The sequence below is a fragment of the Schistocerca cancellata genome, chromosome 3 (assembly GCF_023864275.1).
Source record: "Schistocerca cancellata isolate TAMUIC-IGC-003103 chromosome 3, iqSchCanc2.1, whole genome shotgun sequence".
Classification (NCBI taxonomy): domain Eukaryota; kingdom Metazoa; phylum Arthropoda; class Insecta; order Orthoptera; family Acrididae; genus Schistocerca; species Schistocerca cancellata.
Genome location: NC_064628.1, coordinates 766,373,626 through 766,400,922, shown reverse-complemented (window position 1 = coordinate 766,400,922; position 27,297 = coordinate 766,373,626). Strand labels below are relative to the sequence as shown.

Genomic DNA, 27,297 nt, shown 5'->3' with positions numbered 1-27,297 from the left:
GGAAGTTTTACTTCAGAAAGCCAACTACATAACGGTGTCATTATGCAAATGGATGCAAGTATGCACACAGAACATCTTCCACTATGTGGAACAAAGTATTTTGTGTGCTTTACATAGCTTTATTTTGACGTTTAGACTTGTCTATTTCTTGTACAGAAATTTAATTACCACAGACAGAATGTTTAATATGTTAAAACACCTTAGAAATGAAGGTGACATGTTCCCACATAGGCTGTTATGTTCATCAAGATTTTCTTAGTAAGACAATTAGTTTCAGCTTTTGTAGCTATCAGAGTGTCCACTTAGAGCAATATACCATCAACATGGAAAAGGCAGTGAGCAACACAATGTGTTGCTGTTCACAGTGGTTTACAAACTATAAGAGAAACGCTACTGTTCATGTTGTTTAGAAACAATTGGTGCACTTTCGCTAATAACTAACTATGCAAAGATATATTAGATCGCTCTCCACAAACCAGCAACTGCAAGGAAAAGACAAAGTGAGGAAGTTCAAGGTGGGAAATGCAAATGTTGTTAGCACCCCACGAAGTTTATTATAGCCCAGGAAGTTTGAGACCCTTGGTTATACAAACATTCATATCATGAAGCTGTTAGTTGTCTGTTATATTTGCGAGTCAACACTATAACTGATCTATCACTTACTGTTACGTACACATTTCAATTCCTGGAGCAATCTACATTGAGAAAATCAGTCTGTAGTGTAGTATCAATCTGCAGTGGAGGAGCATTTTCATGGACTAGTAGATGCCACGGATGCAAAATCTGTATCAAACACATGCTGCCACGAAAGTTTGACTGGTAATAGTTACATTGGCAATATTTTACTATTGGTTTGTTGCAGATAACATTTTGGCATTGTGTGTGTCTCATCTACTTAATGATGCCTACAAACGAAACAAACCAGAAGGCAAAATATTTGATCAGGTGAACATCCGCAACTGAGGATTGTATTAATGGAACAAAAATCTGCTTCAGTTGTAAGTACAGTAATATGTATGACAGCTGTTGAGGCCGACACCCCAACTGCTGTACCAGCACTTGGTGGCACATGATGGTGGAGCTTTAAGCTTCTGAAACCTGTCATGCAATAATAATAATAATAATAATAATAATAATAATAATAAATTATTTACAAAGGAAGTGGAGTTTCATGCACTTAATACAAACCACAAGAGACCTGAAGATGCATTCATATCAACAGTTCTTAATTATGTAGTGCGGTGTGTTAATAACTATATGTACATTTTCTCTGAAGAGCACAGTATGTCTTCATATTATAAGGTGGTGTGTGATAACGGTTTGGTACAACAATTTTAATATGTTTTAATAGCACCATACTGTCTTTCTGTCAAAAACCCATTTTCTCAGGATGGAGCAGATATATCAAGCTGAAATTTGTGTCACATACTATGATCTATAGTCCTTCAGCAGTGTAAAAACTTAAAGATTCTAAGTCAATGCAATCAAAAGATAATGGCCACTAATGTCACATATCTTGATACTTGGTAACTCACTCACCAAACCTATAGGGTACTTCGCACTGACCTAGAATACTGAAATTTGGCGAAAATGTTTAAAGTAAAGGAAAAAATTCAAAAAATTGTTTATTTGTAATTATATCACACAAAAATATATCTTGTGATCATTTGTTATCAGACTTCAAAATTAAAACATTCTGAAAGTCTTGGAATTCCCAGGACCAATATCTATGTCGACAACAGGCAAAGTTGCCGAGGTTCTCAATTCCCAGGGTGGATGAACGGTCCATATACATAATTAAGTTTGTATGGAACGTTTAGTGTGCGAGTCCTACCCGCACCTGGGCAATTTTTTTAGGATTAAATGAACCTTCTTAGTCTTTTAATCTGGACTAGGAAGGAAACAACGAAACTCAACTGACGACCATTAGAATGTATTTTATTTCCCGTTTGTCTTTAGAACTGAAATTACTTGACATTCAACTAACTGTCTTGTGCTTCCATTCCCTTTCTTTTATTCTATATTCCGAGTGTTTCTCCTCCAAGCCGCAACATGTATTTCCTCTGTAGCTGCAATTTCAATTTTGCAATGTGTATCTGGAGTCAGCCCACACAAATAATGCACATCCTGTCTTTCATACTATGCCCAGTGCCGATGGAATGCATCAGTTATTTCCTGTCACGAACAAAATGATTTTTAAAGCAGAATTTTATGTGCCCATTTCATTGAGAGGTCCCAAATTAGTCGTGTTTTATCTATACATATTGAAGGGACAGTACAACAAGAAGAATATCCAATGGCAACTGAGCAATACTGCTGCCTGACGGTACCAGTCAGCGTCCAGGGCAGTAACGTAGCTGCTGGAGTGCTGATTATTCTGCTAGTTTTACTATTCCTGTTAATACATATCAATAAAATGAATATCACAGTAGATTAATTTGAAACCTCTTTACCCAATATGCATGTAAAATTCTGCTTTAAAAATAATTTTGTTTGTACTGGGAAACAAACCAAAGGTATCATTGACACTGGGTTTGCATGAAAGACATTAGGTATAGTATTTGTTTGGGCTGACTCCAGCTACACAGTGCAACGTTAAATTGGAAATATCCATCAGAACACCATAGAAAATGTGCCTGATCACTCTTAGGACAGATTGCTACTCACCAGATACATGAAGCATTGACCAGCAGAAATTTTACTGTTGGACATTCTTAATATCCACGCACACAGTTTTATACAACTGACACATACATGACCATTATTGTCTCCAAATGCTGAGGCATGACTGTGAGTTGTGTGTATGAAAATGTGTGTCCTCAGTGCCCAGAGACAAAGTCATGGTCTTCTACTCTTAAGGAGGACTTTGTCTGACAGCTTAATAATATCCCCAAAGTCAACTTTCAAAACACATCTGCCATTCAATGGCTCCTCTGTGTTATGAGCGGCAATCTATCCTATTTCATACTGGTGGTGTTCTGTCCCAGATATTCCACTGTTTTTATACTGTGTGAAAAATTCTGATTTGTTATAACACAAGTGCAGGCAGCAGATTGATCATAATTTTCAGTTACTGAACCAAATATTGCAAGTAGCAATTTGGTGTGTGTTTAACACATTTCAGAAATCACAGCAATAAATATGCAAACACACATGTATTTCACAAGAGGTAAAAGATATTTAAAGGACAGCGTTACCACAAATGAGTTATCAATAGTGTAAAAACAAATGTTCAAAAGAAACACTGTCTTCACATAATAATAAAACTGTTGCAAGTCATAAGTATTCATTAATGACTGACAGGTACTCCATGAGATTTAAGCACATATTTGTTGCTTTCTAACACATTTTGTATATGGAGGTTTTCTTTCCTGTACATAATTCGTGCCCAGCTTGGTCTGAATTTTCAGCTTACATAGTTCAGTTCATTACTCTCAGTGGAGGGAACCAACAGAGACCTGAGAAGGCATCATTAAATTGCTCATTTGTGTGGCCATGTTGTCCTTGTGTGGCCATGTTGTCCGTATTTGCTTTGCAATTCTTGAGGGTATTTTTGTTTGTAGTTGCAATGATAGAAGAAAAATACCCTCAAGAGACTTAAGCTATTGAATATTTTGTTGCTCACTCATTTTCATGTGTAACAAGCTGAGTTAGTCAGCTTCCACATTCATTACCCTCAAATGTGTCAGGTAAGTTTCACTACTTTTCTGAATTTCATTCTTGTTGCAGACACAGTGTGACAGCAAGGTGAATTATTACCAACTATTTAGTTTTCCTACCCCCATCAATTAACCATATTTCTTTATAATTTTATCTTATTTTCAATACATTTATCTGTTTACAAGTAAAAAAAAAATAGACAAACATCTCATGTTCTTATTTGGACTTTATTTTCAGATTTTTATTTTGTTCACTCTGATTCCTTTGGTGTAATCTATTTTCATTAAGGCACTTACAGTTAAAAGTTGTCACTAACTGATTTCTATACTACAGTGTGCTGTATATAAAAAATCTATGAGCTAATCCGTATATTTTTTAAAAGTGACCCATACCACCAACAAGTCTGGCAGTCCCATGATTCCCAACTTCACCTACATACTTCTGTCCCACCCCCCCCCCCCCTCCCCCACACAAGATGACACACAGCATTGACTGATTAACTCCATAATTAATCATTTCATTTCATTTAACATAATTTGCAATATAGCACTCCCACACATAATCACGGGGGATTCAAATTGCTTAAGGATAATAGCGGCCATAAAAAAATTCTACATTTCTGAACAGCTACATTTTCTATAAGCGAAAATCTCATAGTTCTTTTAGTTCATCGAAAACGGTAAAATCCAGCATAGTCAATTTTCAAAACAACTGATAAAATAAGAGTTTGTTTATACACCTGTTTATAGTCAGCACCCAAAATTGGCAGTTCACAGTTTTAATGGCGACAAGAAAGATGTGTCTCGGATGTGCTCTCCAGAATTACTTGAGCCACAATTAAACATCCTCTGAACATGAAATTGTGCATATCGACAACCATACAACTCAAGAACATTAGTATGGAAAGAACTTTCAAGTAATTTCTATTATACAAATTAGTTAACAGCTTGCTTTAACTGTGATGAATCGACAAGGACTGTGGAATGGTACTGTCATCGAAATCAGCGACTGCTGGACATGATGAATTTCATTATGATCCAATTTAAATGAACTACCATAGTGTAATCTTTAATGAATTACTACAGGACAGTGATAAGAGCAGTGAAATTTTTGTATAAATACGAACATTGTTTTGTGCCACAATTGAACATTTACCACTGTGAAGGTTAGGTAGTAGAGGGGTTCTCTTGATGTATGCACTAATCATTCCTTTTATATATGGTTAACTGGTCATCGGCTCACAGTTGCTAATGACAAGTAAAAGAGTTAATCAGTGAAACTAAAATTGTTGAGTTGTGTACATTGAGTGGAAAGCTTCTGGTATCCACTAAGATTTTTGCAGCTTAATTTCATCTATGAACTAAAGATCACTACCGAGAGGCCTATGAAACAAACAGTATCAGGTCAGTATTGCTAGTACGTACTTGGCCATTGAACATAAAGGGCACAATACAGATTACTGTATGTATTTTAAATGATAAAGTACTGTTCAGTGTAAGCATTATTTGCATCCTGCAAGTAGCAGGAATGATGTCACAGTATTTGTATTGTGGATCTACATCTACATGTCTACTCTGCCGTTCACACTTAAGTGCCTGGCAGGGGGTTCAGCAAACTACTTTCAAACTCTATAATGTTCCTATCCCAAAAAGTGAGAAGGAAAAACCAACACACGAAACTTTCCACATTAACTCTAATTCCTTTCATTTTATTGTGATGATCATTACTCCCTATGTAGGTTAGCATCCACAGGGTAGATTGAAATTGCCTACTGTCTGTAAATTATGAATGAGGTACCTATTTTAAATAAGACTCAAATTTTCTTGGAGTTGTTCAGCAACTGTATCATTTGAGTCTGGGGGTTAGTTAAAGAAACCAATTATTAATTTATTCCAGTTGTTAAGCATAACCTTACCCACACTAACTCACAGGAACTATCCGCTGTATTTACCTGGGTATAAGACGACCCTGAATACAAGACGATATTTTTAAGAGGCTCCTTGAGAAAAATTTATTTTCAACATTTTCTGACTGCTCAGAATAACAAACTTTTTTATTGACATCAAGTATCTGCCCAAAAGTTAACATTATACTTATTCTAAACTCACATCATTTATTGATTGGCTACATTTTGATAATACTAGGAGAAATAAAATAAACAAGATAGTTCACACCACCACCACCACCACCACCACCACCACCACCACCACCACAATAGCACCAGCTGTGAAATTTATATCTTCACTCTCAAAAATATTTGGCCATTTCTTCCAAATACATTGCTATTTCTGAGGTTGTCATTATGCTAAGGCCTGAGAAAACAGCTGTTTTATTTTTTTCCCCAGAAACATATCGGATTTCACTTCTATCCTGATTTAAGAATGTTACAAGTCCCTTGCTTCCTAACATATTAACCTGCCTGCAGCTCTCTCACTGGCTGTGTAGAACCAGCTGACGCACACCCTTTCATTCCTTCAGAGGTCACAGCGAGCACTGGCTATAGGATTATCATGCTTGGCAACATGACAGAATCTGCTGCCCACTCCCTACTACCCTCCACTGAACAATCATCGTAGCTCTCAGCAAAACTGGTGTGACTATGCCCTTTCCAACCCTTCTGTAAAGCTGAGCTTAAGTTTATCTTCTAGTGTGTTGGTCATATGTAACAACACTAACTAATGCATAAATAAAAATTCACAATTACGATCAATTCCTATTCTCAAACTTTCAGCCATTCTGTGACCTAGTGACATTGGTACTATCTCAACAGATCTTCCTGCTATAATTTATTCTCGCAATAGTAATTACAAACACTTTAATATGATTTATTTCCTTTGACGGACATTTCATTCTGGATTAATTTTCAATCTTGTTAAATTGAATGTCACCATGTTTTAAAGCTGGTTAACAGTAAGTTACTTTTTTACTGGATATTTTAATACGTGAACAGTGACTGAATTTCACATTTGCACTCCATTTACTAAATCATTACAGTCTCTCATAACGAAATAAAATATTGGTCTCAACTAATGATTTTTGAAGGATAATATTTCCGTTTTTGAATGTTACCTTTACTTAAAAAGCAGCATTAATGTTTGTGTTCGTATACGGTCTCCATACATGTATGAGAATATTTATTGCAAACCTGTTCAAACACAATAAAAGTTTGTAAGATTATAGCATTTAATGCTATTTCCTCCTGAGTGTCACAAAATTGACAAATTGTAAGCAGAGCAATAGACTTTTGCAGTGGCTAGTATCTCTTCCACTAGTGCCGCACAAATCAATGTCATGAGACTGTTCGAGCAATATTGATACTGTATCAAACACTTCAGCATATCGGGAAATCTCAAGCCTGTTGGAACACAAGTATCATCTGCTGAGCCCCATCCTTCCAAATTCTTCAAAATAAATCTGCATGTGACCTCAATAGCCAGTGATCCATCTCTAATTATAAGACAACCCCTGAAAATTTAAGAGTACCCCTATGTACTCTACTAAACAATGTAAAAATGTTGACCTCAAATAACAGTATAATCTGTGAATATAAGACAACCCTGTAATTTTCAAATGACAAATTTGGGAAAAAACTTGTCTTATAATCAGATAAGTATGGTACTTCAATTTCGCTAGAAGATAAACTACTACTAAAAGCACGAAACACATTACCACCACCTCTATCTTCAGAAAATCTATATTTTCTGAAAACTGTTAGGTCCCTTGTGAAGATTTTGTCTAAACTTATCTCTGTCTTTAGCCAGTTTTCAATATTTACAATTTCAGCTTCAGTGCTTTTTATCAGCACTTTTGAGTTCTGGTTCTTTCCCAACACAGTTGCAACAATCTACAACAACGATATCAATTGTAGCTGGGTCTAACCTTTCTTACGTTTGCCCTGCACTGTTTGAGACTGAAGCCCTTTGTGCAACCTAATAAACCACCCAGTCCATTCCAGACGTTTACTATTTTATGGCATTTTCAGTGGTAATTCAGCCAGTGTCAATAAATTAAAATTGCAATTATTAATTTATTTTTGTTGTCAAGTATAATCCATAGCAAAATTAACTCACAGGAACTATAGACTTCAAATTTCACTACAAGATAAACCTCAGAGCTCAAATGTATAGCAATCTTTTTGTTGTGCCTGTTTGCAATTCAATTTCTCCTATAAATGGTATCAATCTATCCTTTTCATAATAATGTTTCATGTATTAATATGGCGTGTTTGTTGTCCTTTTCTCTGCAACTGCAAAATATTTCCTCTCGAACTACACAATACACCTGTCAACAAACACCTGTGAGCCTACTGATCAAAGGTAACAATACTTTAGAATTGTTTTATATAATAATGATCAGTAAGGAAAGTAACAAATAATGAATAGTTTGTAACTCTTATGCGATGTGACACTACCAACCACACTTGGTTCAAAATATACTTGTTGCTTTTACTGCCCTGTAATACAGAGGGGAATAGGTGAAGGATATTGAATAAAATATGGTTTTGGCAAAGATTTTACAGATCCACACATTCAATTTTACTTCAAGAGAAAAAATTAACTTTAAAAATATATAATTTCAGATAAGATGCATAACACCATTGCTGTCTACTTTTAGATGCTTTTGTGTTGTTGTTGTTGTTGTTGTTGTTGTTGTCTTCAATCCAGAGACTATAGAAAACTACTATAAGTAGTAACTACAGAAAATAAAAGAAATTTCTAAACGTAAATGTATATTTCTTTGAGGTTTACTTCAGAATTCTTCCAAAAAAGTTAGTTTCAAACTGTATTTCAGGTTGTTTAAGTAACTAACAGAGTAATGTATTATACCACAATTAAAGTTCTAACTTTTCTTCTTCACTTACAACAGTCTATTATCTAGTTTCGATTTTATGTTTAAAAGAGTGTTTTACCTGATTGCAATGGACAGCGTAGAGAAATACATTAGGTATGTTTTCTTCCGTGTAGTCACACACTTGTGCCTGAAGGACTTGGCCATGTGTTAGTTCCTCCATTACTGCAGCAGCATCAGCACTCCATGATGCTTCCTCACCTGGAAGATAATTTTATTATTGCTCCTGAAGCTATTAAACTTAAGTTTAAAATAATTATACAATTTCTTATAGCTCTGCAGCAAATTAATTAACAAACTGATTATCTCTCCAATACAAAGAACTATAGTGAGAATACAGTACAGAAAATGCTAATTGTGTTGTTAAGCTACACATTTCATATACAAGATACATAAATGTGTAGAGAAATAATACATAAATACACAATAGAAACTAGATGTCAATATCCATCTAAAAATATTACATTCCATAAAAAAACTGACACATTTGGCAACTTTTAAAATTTTTTGACTTTTAAAGAAACTATCATTCAAGTAGGAAAAAAAAAAACATACAACCAACTGAAGTTAATTTACGATACATAAAAATCACATGTCAAATGAAATAAACAGAAGAATAAAATCAGTGTTATGCTGTATGATCCTCGCCAAGTCTGTACTGTCTCAAACACATTTTAAAACAAGAAATCACTCACAAGGTACCTGCACATTTTTTATCTGCAAAACTGTGTTCCCATAGTTCTTGCAAGGTTGCAAAAGCATTAGCAGTTAAGCACTAACTGGCATACTTTATTAGAATAAATTTCTCTTTTCAGAACTCAATGTTTCAGTATTAAACCTGACGATATGTCTTCCTACCTACATCAATTCATTTTTTATTCCATTTACCACTTCACATATTTTCCTGTTTGTGGAATGTGGATAAAAAATACTAAAATCAGACAATGCTCTAAAAAAAAACACAGCTATAACAACATATTGGTGACAAGTGCAAATTTTGCTTCTCCGCACTATTATTGCTTACTAGGTCCAACGAGTAAGGTCATGCCCCAAGGCCAGTTTTTGTGTATTTGTTCCTAGAAATTGCACATTTACTAGAACTAATGAGTACTAGGAAGCCTTACCTCCTGCAGGAATCACGTTAGCCAAGAAACATTCTGATGCTTGGAATGGTAGAGTCATGAAATCTGAGCGAATTTGTCTCAATGCTGTATGTTCTAATGACAGATAACCTCCGTAATCAACAAATTTTACTTCACACACATTAGTTTCAGGTTCTACAGAGACGACTTGTGCTCGATACCATCCGCCCATAGTGGGGGCTGCACATATTACACCAGCTGAAACATGAAGGAAGCATGATGCAGTTTTTACAGCTCTATGATAGTTTATGTTACATGATGAAACTAGTTTACCATACAGTAAGATCATATACAAATCCAATGGTCAGCAAAGAAAATAATTTATACCAAATGAATAAAGTAAATATACAAGAGTTCCACAACCATCACCATCAGCACCTCTCCCTCAGCAATTGCAGTTCACTTCCTGGTGCAGGAACTCGCCAATTTTTTTTGGCAAATTTTTTAATGACTTACAATATCATGGTTTTCAAAAGGAAATTGGCATGTGAGCCATCTTTTCTTCCACTTATATTTCTCTTCACTGTGTCCTTTGTTAACTCAACTGTATTTCAGTATGACTGATACAGGAGGTGGCTGTACAAGATGGAAGCCTGTCCACAGAATGCCTCGGTTCATCAAGGAGTCTGTCACAACTCATCCACACAAAATTTCTGATGAGGGCACAATACTCTAAATGGCTGGTGCAATTACTGTGCTGGCCATATGGCTCATTTAGCACACACAATTTCAAAATACATCATTGTTACTCGAGAAAAATGTTTAATTTGGTCAGGCTATAATCAATCACTACAAACATCATTTCTGAGAGGCTTTTCATTACCGTCTTACACCAATTGTGAGTGATACCCCTGAAATAAAGCCTCAGATTTTCATGGTGCTTTAGCTGTGAACCAGTTCTCAGCCAGTTTGTTTGTTTGTCAGGGTGTGGGGGTAGAGAGAGAGAGAGAGAGAGAGAGAGAGAGAGAGAGAGATATTCAGATCCAGCTGCAGTCCAAGAATCTTTTTAAGTTTATTGCTGACATCATGTGACTTTTTAACCAAATGTTAAGGTAATATATAATAAAGTGACATAAGAAATATAAAAAGCTCATGGCACATGTAAGCAATCTATTTCCACCACCACGTCTCTTCAATAGAAAGAGTGTTGACAAAATAGATTTCCCTTAATCCCACACTTTTAAGTTATTTTTCAGAATATTTTTCTGCCTTAAAGACAAAATATGACTTCTGTTTTAGTCTGAGATTGTTTTAGTGTGAAGTTATTGCTGTAGCACATTTTGTGTGTTTATTAAAATGATTACCATCCTTCTGTATGAAAGCTAGAAATCTTTCAGGATCTGTTGTGATGCAGCAGAAACAATGACGAGTTCATATGAACTATACACACTTTTTAATATTTCAGGTCAATCCTGAGACCTTTAAAACAATATAACAGGAGAATTTACCATCATCTCATATATGTTGCTACAACCGTATATACAATGAATTTTTAAGGAGCAACACCTGGTTCAGTACACTAACAAACAACAAAGTAGGGAGGCTAGCTTGTTTTTTGCAGTGCTGCCAAAAGAAAACAAATTTTTTTTTTTAGAATAACACCAATGTTATCTTCAGTAAAGTTCGAAAAACATGTAATCAGCAGTGCTTCAGAATGCAGTACTATAGCAATAATGTTCTTTTGTAAAGCTAGAATACAATCTATTTCTTAAAATTTTCATTAATACCATTTGCTCACGATGAAGATTTGTAAAATTGGAATTATAATTTAAGTACTGAATTTAAATATTATGAAAGGCTTTATGATGAACATTTTGAATCTGGGGGTTAGATTTGAAATAACTTGCCAAATGGTTGTTTCAAATCGTAAGAGGATAGCTATCCATTTTAGTTTTCGTTTCCCACTAAATGCTGATTGCCTATTTAAAGATGTAGATTTTGGCTACATAAGTTGGAAGTTTCTTGATGCTCTCATGAAATTCATTCATGTACTTTTGCTAACAACAGTTTTCTTTATAGGCTAGGATATGGAACTGTTTGTGTCCTATCATTTTTCAGTCCCAACTAAGCTTGTGTATGGATCGGCACAGACTTCTCACAGTGCCTTAAATGATACATGGTCTCATTCAAGTACTAGGAAACAAATTATAATTGATTATTTTATGCTTGGACAAAACAATAAATGGTAGCACATTTTAAAGGTACGTGACAAGAAACCTAAATGTAAGCACAGCAACAATTAGCAGTAAAATTCCACTCTGAAGCCTGGCAACTTAGTATTCTCAATCAATCAAGGCATGAGTATTTAAAAAATTAATCAGTTAATTAATTAAACATGCACATTACTGCTTTACACAGTATTAGATGTACAAGAGTATAACAGCAGAGAGTGACAACAGCACAAGTATTTCTTTTTTATCTTACTTTTTATCTTACTACTAGCAGCACACACTTCAGTTGTAGAGTTTTTTTTTTTTTCTCCCCCTGCAATGTGTAGACCATGACTGGTTTCAGGCTATTACAAGCACATCATCAGGTGTTGCACTGATTATAGATCAAATAGCCTGGAACCGATCATGGTCTAAGCACTGAAAAATAAAAAAATAAATAAAAAAGCCTTACAACTGCAGCAGCGTTTTCAATTTCTACTGTAATGCTCAGCTGTGGCTGTTCCTCCAGCAATACTGTCTGTCTTTTTACTTTATTCAAGTGTTTTACCATAACACGAATGGCAACAATCTACATCTATCATTATAAAAACAAAGTGAGTAATTAGAAAGTAATTAAAATCAGCTACTAAATGGAGAAGAGCTATCTATCACCCCCGCCCCACTCCCCCAAAAAAAGTGCCATCTAACGATCGTGAGGCAGAAATAGAAGAAGAAGCAGCAGCATACTGTTACGTAAATATTTTTACATATACAGTCCCCTTTTTAACCAAAATATAATATCAAACAAATAAAAGAAGATACACGAGATGGAGCCACAAGATGAGACTGAATCCACAGGACAACATTAGGAAATGCATCACAGAGCACTCTTTTAAAAGCTGCTTGTAGATTAAGTATTTCTCTCTCTCTCTCTCTCTCTCTCTCTGAAGAGAGAAACTGCAGCTATAAATGAAACAGATGATGATGAATATACTTACGGTCAACAGGTGTCGGCAAAAGAGGTACATTTGGTTCACTATAACACACATTCATACAGGCATTTAGCCTGTTCAGAGCAGGGAATGTAGGATGAGTTGGCTGTTGCAGGAAGAAATGGCCTGGTGTCACTAAGCTTGAAAGAATCACATCATTGCTCACACCTTCCACCAGCATTAACTGCAAAATAAAAAATAAAAATGTCTATATTTAGTACTGAACACCCTTTTATAAAATAGTGTCATAACATTTTTCTGTACCTTTTCTCAACAGTTTGACAAGTTTCTCTCATTATTTTACAATGTGTTTACATTTAGCAGGAAAAGCAAGAACAGGTACTATCTGAGGCTTATATTACATAATATACCTGTTTCATATTGATATTAATTAGTTAAAGAGTAAATGACCTACGTATTTTTCTGAAAGTGATACCTCACAGCTCATAAGTAATTAAGAAAGTCATAATTCACCACCAAGAACTGATAATAATGTGTCTTTATTAAAACTGGTTTCAGTTATGAGATATCCTGGATCTACATCTACATGACTACTCTGCAATTCACATTTAAGTGCTTGGCAGAGGGTTCATCGAACCACAATCATACTATCTCTCTACCATTCCACTCCTGAACAGCGCGCGGGAAAAATGAACACCTAAACCTTTCTGTTCGAGCTCTGATTTCTCTTATTTTATTTTGATGATCATTCCTACATATGCAGGTTGGGCTCAACAAAATATTTTCGCATTCGGAAGAGAAAGTTGGTGACGGAAATTTCATAAATAGATCTCGCCGCGACGAAAAACGTCTTTGCTGTAATGACTTCCATCCCAATTCGCGTATCATATCTGCCACTCTCTCTCCCCTATTACGTGATAATACAAAACGAGCTGCCCTTTTTTGCACCCTTTCGATGTCCTCCGTCAATCCCACCTGGTAAGGATCCCACACCGCGCAGCAATATTCTAACGAACGAGTGTAGTGTAAGCTGTCTCTTTAGTGGACTTGTTGCATCTTCTAAGTGTCCTGCCAATGAAACACAACCTGTGGCTCGCCTTCGCCACAATATTATCTATGTGGTCTTTCCAACTGAAGTTGTTCCTAATTTTAACACCCAGGTACTTAGTTGAATTGACAGCCTTGAGAATTGTACTATTTTTCGAGTAATCGAATTCCAACGGATTTCTTTTGGAACTCATGTGGATCACCTTACACTTTTCTTTATTTAGCGTCAACTGCCACCTGCCACACCATACAGCAATCTTTTCTAAATCGCTTTGCAACTGATACTGGTCTTCGGATGACCTTACTAGATGGTAAATTACAGCATCATCTGCGAACAACCTAAGAGAACTGCTCAGATTGTCACCCAGGTCATTTATATAGATCAGGAACGGCAAAGGTCCCAGGACGCTTCCCTTGGGAACACTTGATATCACTTCAGTTTTACTCGATGATTTGCCGTCTATTACTACGAACTGCGACCTTCCTGACAGGAAATCACAAATCCAGTCGCTCAACTGAGACGATACCCCATAGGCACGCAGCTTGATTAGAAGTCGCTTGTGAGGTACGGTGTCAAAAGCTTTCCGGAAATCTAGAAATACGGAATCAACTTGAGATCCCCTGTCGATAGCGGCCATTACTTCGTGCGAATAAACTGAGACGATACCCCATAGGCCCGCAGCTTGATTAGAAGTCGCTTGTGAGGTACGGTGTCAAAAGCTTTCTGGAAATCTAGAAATACGGAATCAACTTGAGATCCCCTGTCGATAGCGGCCATTACTTCGTGCGAATAAAGAGCTAGCTGCATTGCACAAGAACGATGTTTTCTGAAACCATGCTGATTACGTATCAATAGATCGTTCTCTTCGGGGTGATTCATAATGTCTGAATACAGTATATGCTCCAAAACCCTACTGCAAACCGACGTCAATGATATAGGTCTGTAGTTGGATGGATTACTCCTACTACCCTTCTTAAACACTGGTGCGACCCGCGCAATTTTCCAATCTGTAGATACAGATCTATCGGTGAGCGAGCGGTTGTATATGATTGCTAAGTAGGGAGCTATTGTATCAGCGTAATCTGAAAGGAACCTAATAGGTATACAATCTGGACCTGAAGACTTGCCCGAATCAAGCGATTTGAGTTTCTTCGCAACCCCTAACGTATCTACTTCTAAGAAACTCATGCTAGCAGCTGTTCGTGTTTCAAATTCTGGAATATTCCATTCGTCTTCCCTGGTGAAGGAATTTCTGAAAACTGTGTTCAATAACTCCGCTTTAGCGGCACAGTCGTCGGTAACAGTACCATCGGCACTGCGCAGCGAAGGTATTGACTGCGTCTTGCCGCTTGTGTACTTTACATACGACCAGAATTTCTTCGGATTTTCTACCAAATTTCGAGACAATGTTTCATTGTGGAACCTATTAAAGGCATCTCGCATTGAGGTCCGTGCCAAATTTCACGCCTCTGTATATTTTAGCCAATCTTGGGGATTTCGCGTTCTTATGAACTTCGCATGCTTTTTCCGTTGCCTCTGCAACAGCGTTCGGACCTGTTTTGTGTACCATGGGGGATCAGTTCCATCTCTTACCAATTTATGAGGTATCAATCTCTCAATTGCTGTTGCTACTATATCTTTGAATTTGAGCCACATCTCGTCCACATTTGCAGAGTCAGTTCGGAAGGAATGGAGATTGTCTCTTAGGAAGGCTTCTAGTGGCACTTTATCCACTATTTATGAAATTATTTTGCGTTTGTTTCTGTTGGATTTGGAAGAAACGGTATTGAGCCTAGCTACAACGACCTTGTGATCACTGATCCCTGTATCAGTCATGATGCTCTCTATCAGCTCTGGATTTTTTGAGGCTAAGAGGTCAAGTGTGTTTTCGCAACCATTTACAATTTGCGTGGGTTCGTGGACTAATTGCTTGAAATAATTTTCGGAGAAAGCATTTAGGACAATCTCGGAAGATGTTTTCTGCCTACCACCGGTTTTGAACAAGTATTTTTGCCAACATATCGAGCTATACCAATGGAAAGAACACTTGAGATGCATCTCATATTTAACTGTCAATATAATACTATCTGCTGTACACACTCTTGAAAACTGACATAACAAGAAGTGACGAAGTCACTAAGACATTTTAAACAGCTTACATGGTGACACAAAATCTACGGCATCAAACAGCATGAAATTCATCATGAGTCACTGAAAATAAAAATAAGTTATATGAAGTGATGGGACTGACCGTGTTCATACATATAACAAATGTGTGAACACTGTCAACCCATTACTTTATGTCTCATAATTATATTTTCAGTGACTTATGATGAATTTTATTTTATGCTACTTGATGCCACAGATTTTATATCACAACATAATCTGTTTTAAATGTCTTGACAGCTAATAAGTAAGATTTCATGAGCATGTACATCAGGCCATGGTGTACATACAATTAAATTATGAAATGCATTTCAAGCATTCTCTCCCTTTGTATACAGGATATATGATGAAGGCCTGAGGACTGAAACTTGCTGGAATAAACAGGTTAAATCTCAGCTCTTGGCAGTGAATAAGACATTTTTTTATGTGAACTATCTTATACTTCATTCCCAAGGCAAAACAAAACTGTAATTTAGTAATTTCTAATGCTTGAATAATATAAAACGGTTCTCAGCAAACAGCAGATTTTATATGCCTTGATTCAACACAAACTACATACATAAAAAAGACAATTTTTCTAATGGGAATGTGGCTGACAATGAATTTTTTTCACAAAAGTAATGGGTTTTTTTGGGGGGCTGACACAAATTTAGAATTTCTGTGAGGTATGCAGCAAAATGTAGATGTTCAATCATAATAAATGATAACAACAGTATTGTTTAGAGAAGTGTGCAATATAACCTGCTATGAAAATATGAATAGTCTTATAGTCTATAAAACAGCTACCTATATATTTCAGTGATATTGTAATGTTGAGGCCTATGCGTTTTGTTTTAAATATTGTTTTTCATGCAAACTTCAGTCATTAGTGATAAACTGACTGGTGCCTGCTGTGACAAATTTCACAGCTTTCAGAGGTTATATTAATTCTCTTGTACTGAAAAAAGCATCAGTGGACAATCTCAGACTTTGTCAAAGAAGTCTAAATCTTTGGCATCAAGGTTGGGGATCAGGACAAGTCGTGGGCCTGAAGTCGAGTGTGCCCGAGCTGTAAAGAAGAACCCCTGCTTCCTATACAAATCAGACAATCATGAAAAAGACAAGGACTGGTCTAAAACAAAATCTGGTCAAATACGATGCCACAAGGAGAGAATCACATACTATTTGGTTACAAGATGGACCGAAAACTAATTTGCCTCCACTTCGCCTAACACTTGGCATCATGGAGGAAAAAAAAAAAAAAAAGTATTAATGCCGATATTGCAACACATGTTTTTATTCATAATTATGTTGGAATGTTCCTTTGGACATGCATTGTAGCAATGTTCATCGGACATGCATGCACGTCTGAGGCAACAGGCAATGTGGCGACCACAGCTGTTGTGAAATATATCCTTTGTGCCAGGAGCGCTAGACTTTTAAGTTATGCAGGAGAACTTCTGTGAGGTTTGGAAGGCAGGAGACAAGGTACTGGCAGACGTAAAGCTGTGAGGATGGGTTGTTAGTCATGCTTTGGCAACTCAATCAGTAGAGTACTTGCCCAGCAAAGGCAAAGGTCTCTGAGTCTCAGTCAGCCACACAGTTTTAATCTGCCAGGAAGTTTCATTTCAATGCACACTCCACTGCAGAGCAAAAATTTCATTCTGCAAAGAACATGAGTATGAGAATTAGTAAGAAACATACTGAATAACTTCAATGGACTGGATGTCTCAATGAGGTTGAAACTGCACATTCTGAATTCTCATGTCAGACATTTTGTAGAAATATGCATGCAGTTAGTGCGAAACAGGGAGAAGGGATCTGTTAACACACTAAAGCACATGGAATGGGGGTAACAGGACCGATGCGATGTCAGCATAATAACTGACTATTGCTGGATGCTGCACACAGTGTGTACGTGGTCAGTGCACCAAAGAAAACGCAAGAGAGACTTGGGGGCAAAAAGACAATATATTATGATTTATACGTTTTTATTACATGTGAAGAACATAATACTTCATTATAATGTTGTGAGTGCCTGATTTTATCACTTTTTTTAATAAAGTTTTCTGAATGTGTGTGTTTTGTATGAATTTTCTGAGCCTTCATCATTACTTTGTGAGTAAACTATGCGATACGGTGAACCCCGTGCCATTTCTGAAATTAGTATATCAAAAAGCATTGGATTCACCTAAAATGTTCAGAAAAAAATTTCAAGACATAAATTTTGAGACCTGTGTTACAGGAAATAACATTCAAGATTCAAGCACAATAGATAGACAATATGCTTACTAATACTTGCCTGCAAACATTCTGGTAAAATTGGACATACTGTAACAGGTGGCACAAAGCACACTTGCTCAAGAGTTATACTGGGATAGTGCTTCAATGGAAACTTCTTGCGTATCATCTCAAGAGCGCTCTCAATATCGAGCTGTGTACCTAAGGATAGATTTTTAGCAAATGACACACAAGTCAACAAAAACACAGTATGTATATTAACTTTTATATCATAACTAACTTCCAAATTTTTATCCCAAATGCAAAAAAAAAGATTGTGGTTGTACGAACCAAACATCATCAACAAGTAAAGACTGAATACAGTTAATCACATTTGCCAAAAAAATGTACCTCATTATGTCATCATACTGTTCAGCATACAAAAAAGTGGTAAAAAATCTGACTGGAGAGCAGAAAACAATAAAATTGCATGATAAAAATACATTTAATTTTTGTAACTATGCAGAGAGAGCTAAAGTGAGGTGTGAGAGAGAGAGAGAGAGAGAGAGAGAGAGAGAGAGAGAGAGAGAGAGAGAGAGAGAGAGAGAGGGGGGGGGGGGGAGATTGTGAAATTTGACTTCATCTGTTCAAGTAGCACACAATGCAACTAAAAACAAAGATGATGTGACTTACCAAATGAAAGTGCTGGCAGGTCGACAGACACACAAACGAACACAAACATACACACAAAATTCAAGCTTTCGCAACAAACTGTTGCCTCATCAGGAAAGAGGGAAGGAGAGGGAAAGACGAAAGGATGTGGGTTTTAAGGGAGAGGGTAAGGAGTCATTCCAGTCCCGGGAGCAGAAAGACTTACCTTAGGGGGAAAAAAGGACGGGTATACACTCGCACACACACACATATCCATCCACACATATACAGACACAAGCAGACAAGCAGAAATATATATATATATCTCAGAGAAAGGATGACAACATTTTAACAACTTAATGCCCACATATATTTCTGTATGCAGTAACAAATATTTCATCAATTTGAATTACGTAAGTTACAAAGTTTTCACTACCCCTAACAAAGAAAGATTGAAAATGATTGTAGTTGCTAAACAAAATATTCAGGCTGACTTCTAAATATGGGCAAATCACTCTTTGACAGACAAAACTAGATACATAAAAAGCTATCTGAAGATATACCTTCCACAGCACAAATTTTCAGTTTTTGTGTGTCTGGATGCCTCTTGATGAGTATACTTGCATTTGTTTTTGCTTTAATTTGGTGTACAAATGCCCCGTGCCTGCCAATAAGACGGCCTACAAGGTGCTGGGGTAGGACAAATTCATACACAGACAAGGCAGTAGCATCTCCAGATACAGAACTGCCACTTGCTGGAGTGCGTGATGGTGGTGTTGCTAAATCACTGCATCCCTTGCCACTGTCACTTGACCCCTGTAAAACATTTTCAATGTGTTAGTGCAATATTTAATGCAATATAGTCTAAACACGTAACTTTTCACCACTTGGTGCACGAACAGTAAAATTATCTCTATTTGCAACTGCACCAGTTAAATTTAACCCAATAAATAGGAAAGAAAGCTGCTAGTTGAAAACAGTTGTTTACTTAGTTACATTAAATAGGTGCTATTTTGCTCCTATTGGTAGCTTTATATTTCATCAATTATGTTTTGTCTTACAAAGAAAATAGTTATCTTCCCCTATAAATATAGAAGGCTGTTAAACAGTTGGGCAGTTCTACAGCTAACATTTTCACTTCTATGTAACTAACATAAATTTTTAATCCTTGAACCTCTACAACCAGATAATTTGTGGGAGGACAGAGGAGGGGTAGACTAATGAGAAATCCTCTTCTATTTATTTGTTTGTTTGTTTCAATAAGTAGTGGTTAATAATTTATTGCTTTATATTAGAAGTGCCAATACAGATATTCATCAACATAAGCTTTACTTACTGTTTCTAAAACTTCTCGCAGCTGCGAGAAAGCTTATTCGATATTAAATAAGTATTAAGATCAGGTGTAGGAATGGTGATAAAATGAAACAGTTTGCTGTGTCATAAATGATGGCTAAGCAGTCAAAGTATACAGACTTTAAAAACTATTACCTATGGTGCATAACAAAGTTTAATAAATATATTGCAATCAAGACAAATTTTGTAGGTGCTAAGAATGATTGTCAACATCTATAAGGATCTCTTATCTTACATAGTGAATTTTACTCCTGTCTTACATCACACACCTGTAAATCTGAACAAATGTACAGAGAAAAGATACAGCATCAGTCTATTTGAAAGAAATAAATGTGTACACACACACACACACACACACACACACACACACACACACACACACACAAAAACAACGCGCGCACGCAGCACGAGAGAGAAAGAGCCATGAATGGCATTGGCTTCCCCTTCCAATCCAGTGCTGCAGGCATCTGTTGTTCAGACATGTAATGGGTTATAATACTGAAGGATGATGATAAACCATTATTTTGAAACAACATTCTGCAACAAGTTAAAAGAAAAGGCAGTGGCTGCAACAAGTTAAAAGGAAAGGAGGTGATGATATGTTGGATACCTAAGAATGCCAAAGCAGTTTCGCAAAGTATTATCGACAGTCTTAAAATTTACAATACACGTGTCAAAAAACTTAAGAGCAAAAATGGCTCTGAGCACTATGGGACTTAATAATTGATGTCATCAGTCCCCTAGAACTTATAACTACTTAAACGCAACTAACCTAAGGACATCACACACATTCGTGCCCGAGGCAGGATTCGAACCTGTGACCATAGCGGTCGCGCGGTTCCAGACTGAAGTGCCTAGAACCGCTCGGTCACACCGGCCAGCACTTATGAGCACTACTGTTTCATTTGTAGCTGATACTTAACATAGTAATTCATTTGGTAATGCTAAGATATAAATGACACTTTAAAATTATGAATACCAATGATGACAACTAGCAAGAAGAATATCAATTATGTTCCCATGCAGCATATAGCTATTGTAACTAACCTCATCTGAGTAGCTAGATGCTGATGGACTGGCAAGCATAACCTCTGCAGGGCTATGATTGGCTGAATCGCGACCCTTTCCCAGCTCCAGTGCAGCCAGCTTGCCTTCAAGACCACAGCTACTGCCTGTTGCTGCAGTGTCCGCCTCATCCGATACTTCTTTTACAGGTGGAGGTGTCTGCATTCTGGCTGACTGTGTAGATTCTGAATCTTTGTTTTGAGAACACTCGTTATCTTCTCCACAGGTTTGATCTGTATCTTTCCTCTGAGTTTCAGAAGTTGGCTCTGCCTGAATATCAGAGCTTTTCTCTAATGTCCAGTCCTCTCTTACAGGTTCTGGCATAGTGTCTTCTTCAGTGTGTCTGTCTGTAAGATTACTGCTGGGCAAGTCCTCAGCACCGTTGCACTCAGCAGCAGAAATCACTTCTTCACTGCCTGTAGCAAATGTGTTTGAATACGACACACGGCTACAATCAGAACACTGACTACCAATACTCAGGTTATTCTCCTCACTTTTGAAAGTGTCAGAATGATAGGTATCACCAATGGTGTTTCCAGGATGACAGACTTGAGAGACTGTTACCTCAAAGTGTGTTTCCTGTGGGATGATGACTTTGGAGTCCTCTTCCTGTGGGACAGTTACATCAAAGTCAGCCTCTTGGTTAGCAACTAACTCAGAGACCGTTTCCGTTTCCTGTTCAACAACTACGTCAGAGTTTATTTCTTGAGCAGCACCTAAGACACAGTCCGTTTCCTGTGCAAAAACTATGTCGGAGGTTATTTCCTGTGTAGCAACTAAGTCACAGTCCGTTTCCTGTGCAACAATTATGTCAGAGTTTATTTCCTGTGAAGCTGGTACTTCAAATATTGTGTTCTTTGGAACAGTAACCCCGGAGACTGTTTCCTGCAACACAGTAATATCGGGATTCTTTTCCTCTGAGGCAGATGCCTCGGAGTTTGTTTCTTTTTCGACAGTTACTTCGTAAATCGTTTCTTTTTGGAGAGCTACTTCGTAAATTGTTTCGTCTTCGGGAGGAACCTCGAGGATTGTTTCCTTGGGGACAGCTACCTCAGTATGTACGTCTGTGGGGATAGTTATCCCAAGACCTGGTTCATTCAGTGATTCCTGTAAATTACTTATTTCATAGGTTATTTCCTTTGGATCAGAGATAACACTCTCAGCAGCTGATTCCAATTGTCCACTAATTTGTGTGTCACTTTCCGGTGGAAAAACTATTGCAGAGTCTATTTCCGTCAGTACAGCAATTTCAGAGCTTTCCCTTTGCAGTACAGCACCCTCGCAGTTCGTTTTTACTTCAAAGTTTGATTCTTTTGGATCACAGTGCACTAACAATCCTTCTATGCTACCACTATTTTCTTCAGCACTGAGCCTACTGTCACTAGTAATATTAATAACACAATTTGATTTGGATGTATCTGATAGCTCTATTAGCGAGTTTTTATTATCAGCACTGTTATCACACTTTCCAACTATTAAATCATGAGAGCTTTCTCCTACCGAGATAATTTCACTGGAGTCAGTGGAAAAGTTCGTTCCACTGGAAGGTACAGTATTTTCAACAGATGGCTTCTCAATAACTTTTGCAGCAAAATTAATTTCACTTTGTTGTTCTTCTGGATATCCCAACTCAAGACCCACTGTTCCTGTCGTGGATGAACCTTTTCTGATTACTGTTTGTTCTTTACTTGTGGAACAAATGTCCTCCTTCACTGTTTTCTTACTATCCTCAGCCAACAAACTCGATGTGCGATTTTTGGTTCTCTCTTCCTGCTTCTTGGCTTTTCGAGTCCCTTTAGCCGTCCCCCCTGGGTCACTTCGCGATGATCCTCTTCTGCTTTTGTACCAGAGGAAAGTGAGCAAAAGGGCAACTGTTGGCAGAGACCAGATCAAAGTGTGGCGGCATGATGTGGGTGCCATTATTCACTTCCACGACTGACACCACGGTGCAAATGTCAACGATGAACCTGCAATGGAAACAAATAGCTATAATTACAATGACATAATAGCAAGTAAGCACACATGATACTTAAAATAGAATCAGTTTTCTTTTAATCTGACTGCTTATTCATTTGATACATTTTACAGCCATCCAAGTCTATGAATAAGCTAAAACTAATAGTATCACAGGTAATTTAGTCCTATGCTGAGTCCTAGATAAACTTATGGACATAGGTATTTCCTTACATGACCAGATCACTTTGGACGTCACATGTGTTGTGTAGACTCCTGACTAAACTATTCAGAAAGACATCTTAAAGCCTCACAAGGAATCCCTTAAGTGCAAACTCGTAAAAGGCCAATGATGTTTATGGCATTTGACGTCCCATATACGGTCATGCAACCACAATATGCTAATGGCAACAGGGGGGCAAGACTGGAGGTATACAACTGTGAGCACAGCATGAGGCGATGGAGTGTAGTAGAACTGCGTAGTCTATGAGCAACTCACAACAGTGTTACAGTGCTAATGGTGTCGATACAAAACAGGGAAATGGCAACAATAAACAAAGCAAACATTGCATTATATCAACAACAACATTTGCTGACATTGACATTTTGTCAGAAAGTAACCCACTTTTGCAAAGTGAGAAAGGACTCTTAGATGAAATATTTTCAGGAAAGGAAGCAATGGTTGCATATCTTCCAACAGTGCTACAGAATTGAAAAACTTAACATAAAGAAATTTCAAACGAAGTGTCAACTTGACAATGCACAGAAAACTGCAGAATTGGCCCGAAAATTTGTAGACGAGATAAACAAACTAATCACATCATACAGTAAGGAATTTGTTTTCAACTCTGACCAACTGTGATTAGAAGAGGAAATGCATATGAAAGGAACTCTGGAAATTAGAGGTACCAAGACAGTTGTACCAAGATCAACTAACATCAGTGCCTTAACACCAACTGTTAATCTGGGTGGTAAATTGGCTGGAACATTATTTATTGTGCTATGAGAAATTAGAGGTGCACTGCCCCCTACAATTCTTTCTCATGTGCATGATCTTGCAAGTGCAGTCACGACACGTCACAACAAGCAAGAGTGGGGAAAATGGGCACAAGAGAACTATAACTATGGTATGAGCACTGCTTTGACTAAGAGATGATCAAAGTAACTTCATTCCTAGTCTGCTTATAAAAATCATAGTCCTTCAAAGCACTTCTGCAAAGTGTGAGACACTGCAACTCACACCACATAGAACTGGTGGACAAATTCCACCTCTCGATGTTTTTTTTTTTTTTTTTTTTTTTTTTTTTCCACGCTATAAAACATATTATCGGACTATCTGCAGCTACGCCTTCTAGGTTAGCCAGTTTCAAGGTAAGCTCCATGACAAACTGTTTCATGTTCAGTTGCATGCCATCACATTCCATCAGTTACCATCACCCTGTTAATGATTCTATATGGATCCTGTAACAGCAGACCTAACTGAATGTCCTGCATGATTTGAAACTCTCAAGGAGTTCAGGTTACCTTCGATCTTGATGGTGTGAACCTCTGTGGTCATTGTGGCATGTCATTTTTCATTCAGTGTTCATAGTGCAGGTTAATGTTTGTTTTGAACATTTCTTGAATGATGACAATGTCCATTTTGCAAAGTGCCATACATACATCATATTTTGTTCCCTACACCTCCCAGAAACAGATTTTCTGGTGTCCTCATGATGCAGTCATTAGCAGCTAATATTTTTCCTGTCATAACTGTTAACACAACAGTTTCAAATGAGCCTTATTACAGACTGAACTTGCGACCTGGCAGTCAAGGGTTTTCCTGTCAGTGGCTGCTTCATACTCTCATTCTAGGTGGGTTTCAATTAAACAAAAGATTCTCACATTCGCCTCTAAAGCTTTTTAAAAAGTATCAATTAAATGTGAGCAGAGGTGTTATAAAAAAATAAATCATCATGCCCCAGCCATCTGAAGTGGTCGAAATTCTGCGAACATGCATCCGAGTCATGACAATTTGCTGGGAATCAGTTATGACAATCCATGTATCTGGTGTTTGTTTGATATGATGCACGAAACTACATGAATAATTGATGCACCAGATGCAAAAGGATTCAAAACACAAACAATCAAGTGCAGACCTACGATAAGTAATGTTCTGGCATTAGTCCAACAAAAATTAATTATGCTTCTGATGAACACTACATTACAACAAACTTCTTGAGCATCAAATTAGATGATACTTTTATACTACATGACTACCACCACCACCACCAGCCATCTGACACCCATTGCTGGGTACAGGATATTTGTAGATTTTTTCCCCATCAACCATTAGACACCAACTGCTGGGTAGAGGCCTCCTCTTGACGTTTCCACACATTACAGTGTTTCAGCTGCATGAAGCCAAACTGCATCTTCAATTACGCTGTCTCTCAAGTCTTTTCCTCTCTACTAAAGCAATTAATTTCTTTGGACCATCTAATATCCATTCACCTGGATATACACTATGTGATCAAAAGTATCCGGACACTTGGCTGAAAATGAATTACAAGTTCGTGGTGCCCTCCATCAGTAATGCTGGAATTCAATACGGTGTTGGCCCACCCTTATGTCACCATTAAGCCACAGGCCGTGCATTATGAACACATGGTTGATCGTGTTGAAAGATGCAATCGCCATCCCCGAATTGCTCTTCAACAGTGGGAAGCAATAAGGTGCTTAAAACATCAATGTAGGCCTGTGTTGCGATAATGCCGCACGAAACAACAAGGGGTGCAAGTCCCCTCCATGAAAAACACGACCACACCATAACACCACCACCTCCGAATTTTACTGTTGGCACTACACACTCTGGCAGATGATGTTCAGCGGGCATTCGCCATACCCACACCATCACATCGCCACATTGTGTACTGTGATTCGTCACTCCACACAACGTTTTTCCACTATTCAATCGTCCAATGTTTGCGCTCCTTACACCAAGCAAGGCGTCGTTCGGCGTGATGTGTGGCTTATGAGCAGTTGCTCAACCATGAAATCCAAGTTTTCTCACCTCCCGCCTAACTGTCATAGTACTTGCAGTGGATCCTGATGAAGTTTGGAATTCCTGTGTGACAGTATGGATAGATGTCTGCCTCTTACACATTACGACCCTGTTCAACTGTTGGCAGTCTCTGACAGTCAGCAGACGAGTTCGGCCTGTACGCATTTTTTTTCTGTACATGTCCCTTCGTGTTTCCACTTCACTATCACATCAGAAATAGTGGATCTAGGGATGTATAAGTGCGTGGAAATCTCGCGTACAGACGTATGACTCAAGTGACACGTAATCACCTGACCACGTTCGAAGTCTGAGTTCCAAAGAACGCCCCATTCTGCTCTCTCACAATGTCTAATGACTACTGAGGTCGCTGATATGGAGTACCTGGCAGTAGGTGGTAGCACAATGCACCTAATATGAAAAACTTACGTGTTTGGGGGTGTCCGGATACTTTTGATCACACAGTGTATGTAGTATCCCCTCCATTTCTGTTTCATTAGTCATAATTATGTGTTTCACTGCAACCTGTTCTCTTATCCATTTGTTTTCCTAGTAATCCCAAACATAACCCCCCCCCCCCCCCCCCCATTTCTCATTTAGTAGAGGTTTCTACATTTAAAGTCGCATCTCACTGGCACAGTCAAAACTTACAAACATACCTGTTATAAACTTTCCTTTCTTTAGACATATTGGTAAACTCAGCTTAGTATACTAAAAAACAGCTCATGATACTACTAGCTCTACAGTTTGTTTTTACTCTTTTCCCATTAATCCAGTCATTGTCTTCAACTGCCGTAAATACAAAATCTCAACTATTTATGAATTCACTCTTTATTTTTTCTATTTTCTTTTAGATGTACCTATCTTAATTTTTTCCTCTTTTTATACTTAATTTGTAATCATATTTTTGAACCTACTGTGTTAAGTTCCTCAATTCGTTGCTAGAGTATATGAGAAATTCATCTAGGGCTATTGAAAATAATTTGACTTCATACTCATTATTCCATTGCATCATTTCATTCATTCAAGTGTTGCAAATGATCCATTATTCTATAACAGCCTCATCAAA

General features: G+C 37.4%; 1 protein-coding gene across 4 annotated transcripts in view; it reads right to left on the bottom strand.

The window, feature by feature from the left end:
* Positions 1–27,297, bottom strand: part of LOC126175799 (A-kinase anchor protein 1, mitochondrial) — a 285,989-nt gene that overhangs the window by 3,349 nt on the left and 255,343 nt on the right. For all 4 annotated transcript variants that reach the window (XM_049922782.1, XM_049922783.1, XM_049922781.1 and 1 more), the window contains 6 exons: positions 21,218–23,202; positions 19,381–19,633; positions 18,249–18,388; positions 12,799–12,976; positions 9,633–9,848; positions 8,570–8,709 (listed from right to left, as the gene is read on the bottom strand). In XM_049922782.1, coding sequence (XP_049778739.1) covers positions 8,570–8,709; positions 9,633–9,848; positions 12,799–12,976; positions 18,249–18,388; positions 19,381–19,633; positions 21,218–23,155 — 2,865 coding nt within the window. In that variant the 5' untranslated portion in view covers positions 23,156–23,202. The remainder of the gene's footprint in view (positions 1–8,569; positions 8,710–9,632; positions 9,849–12,798; positions 12,977–18,248; positions 18,389–19,380; positions 19,634–21,217; positions 23,203–27,297) is intronic.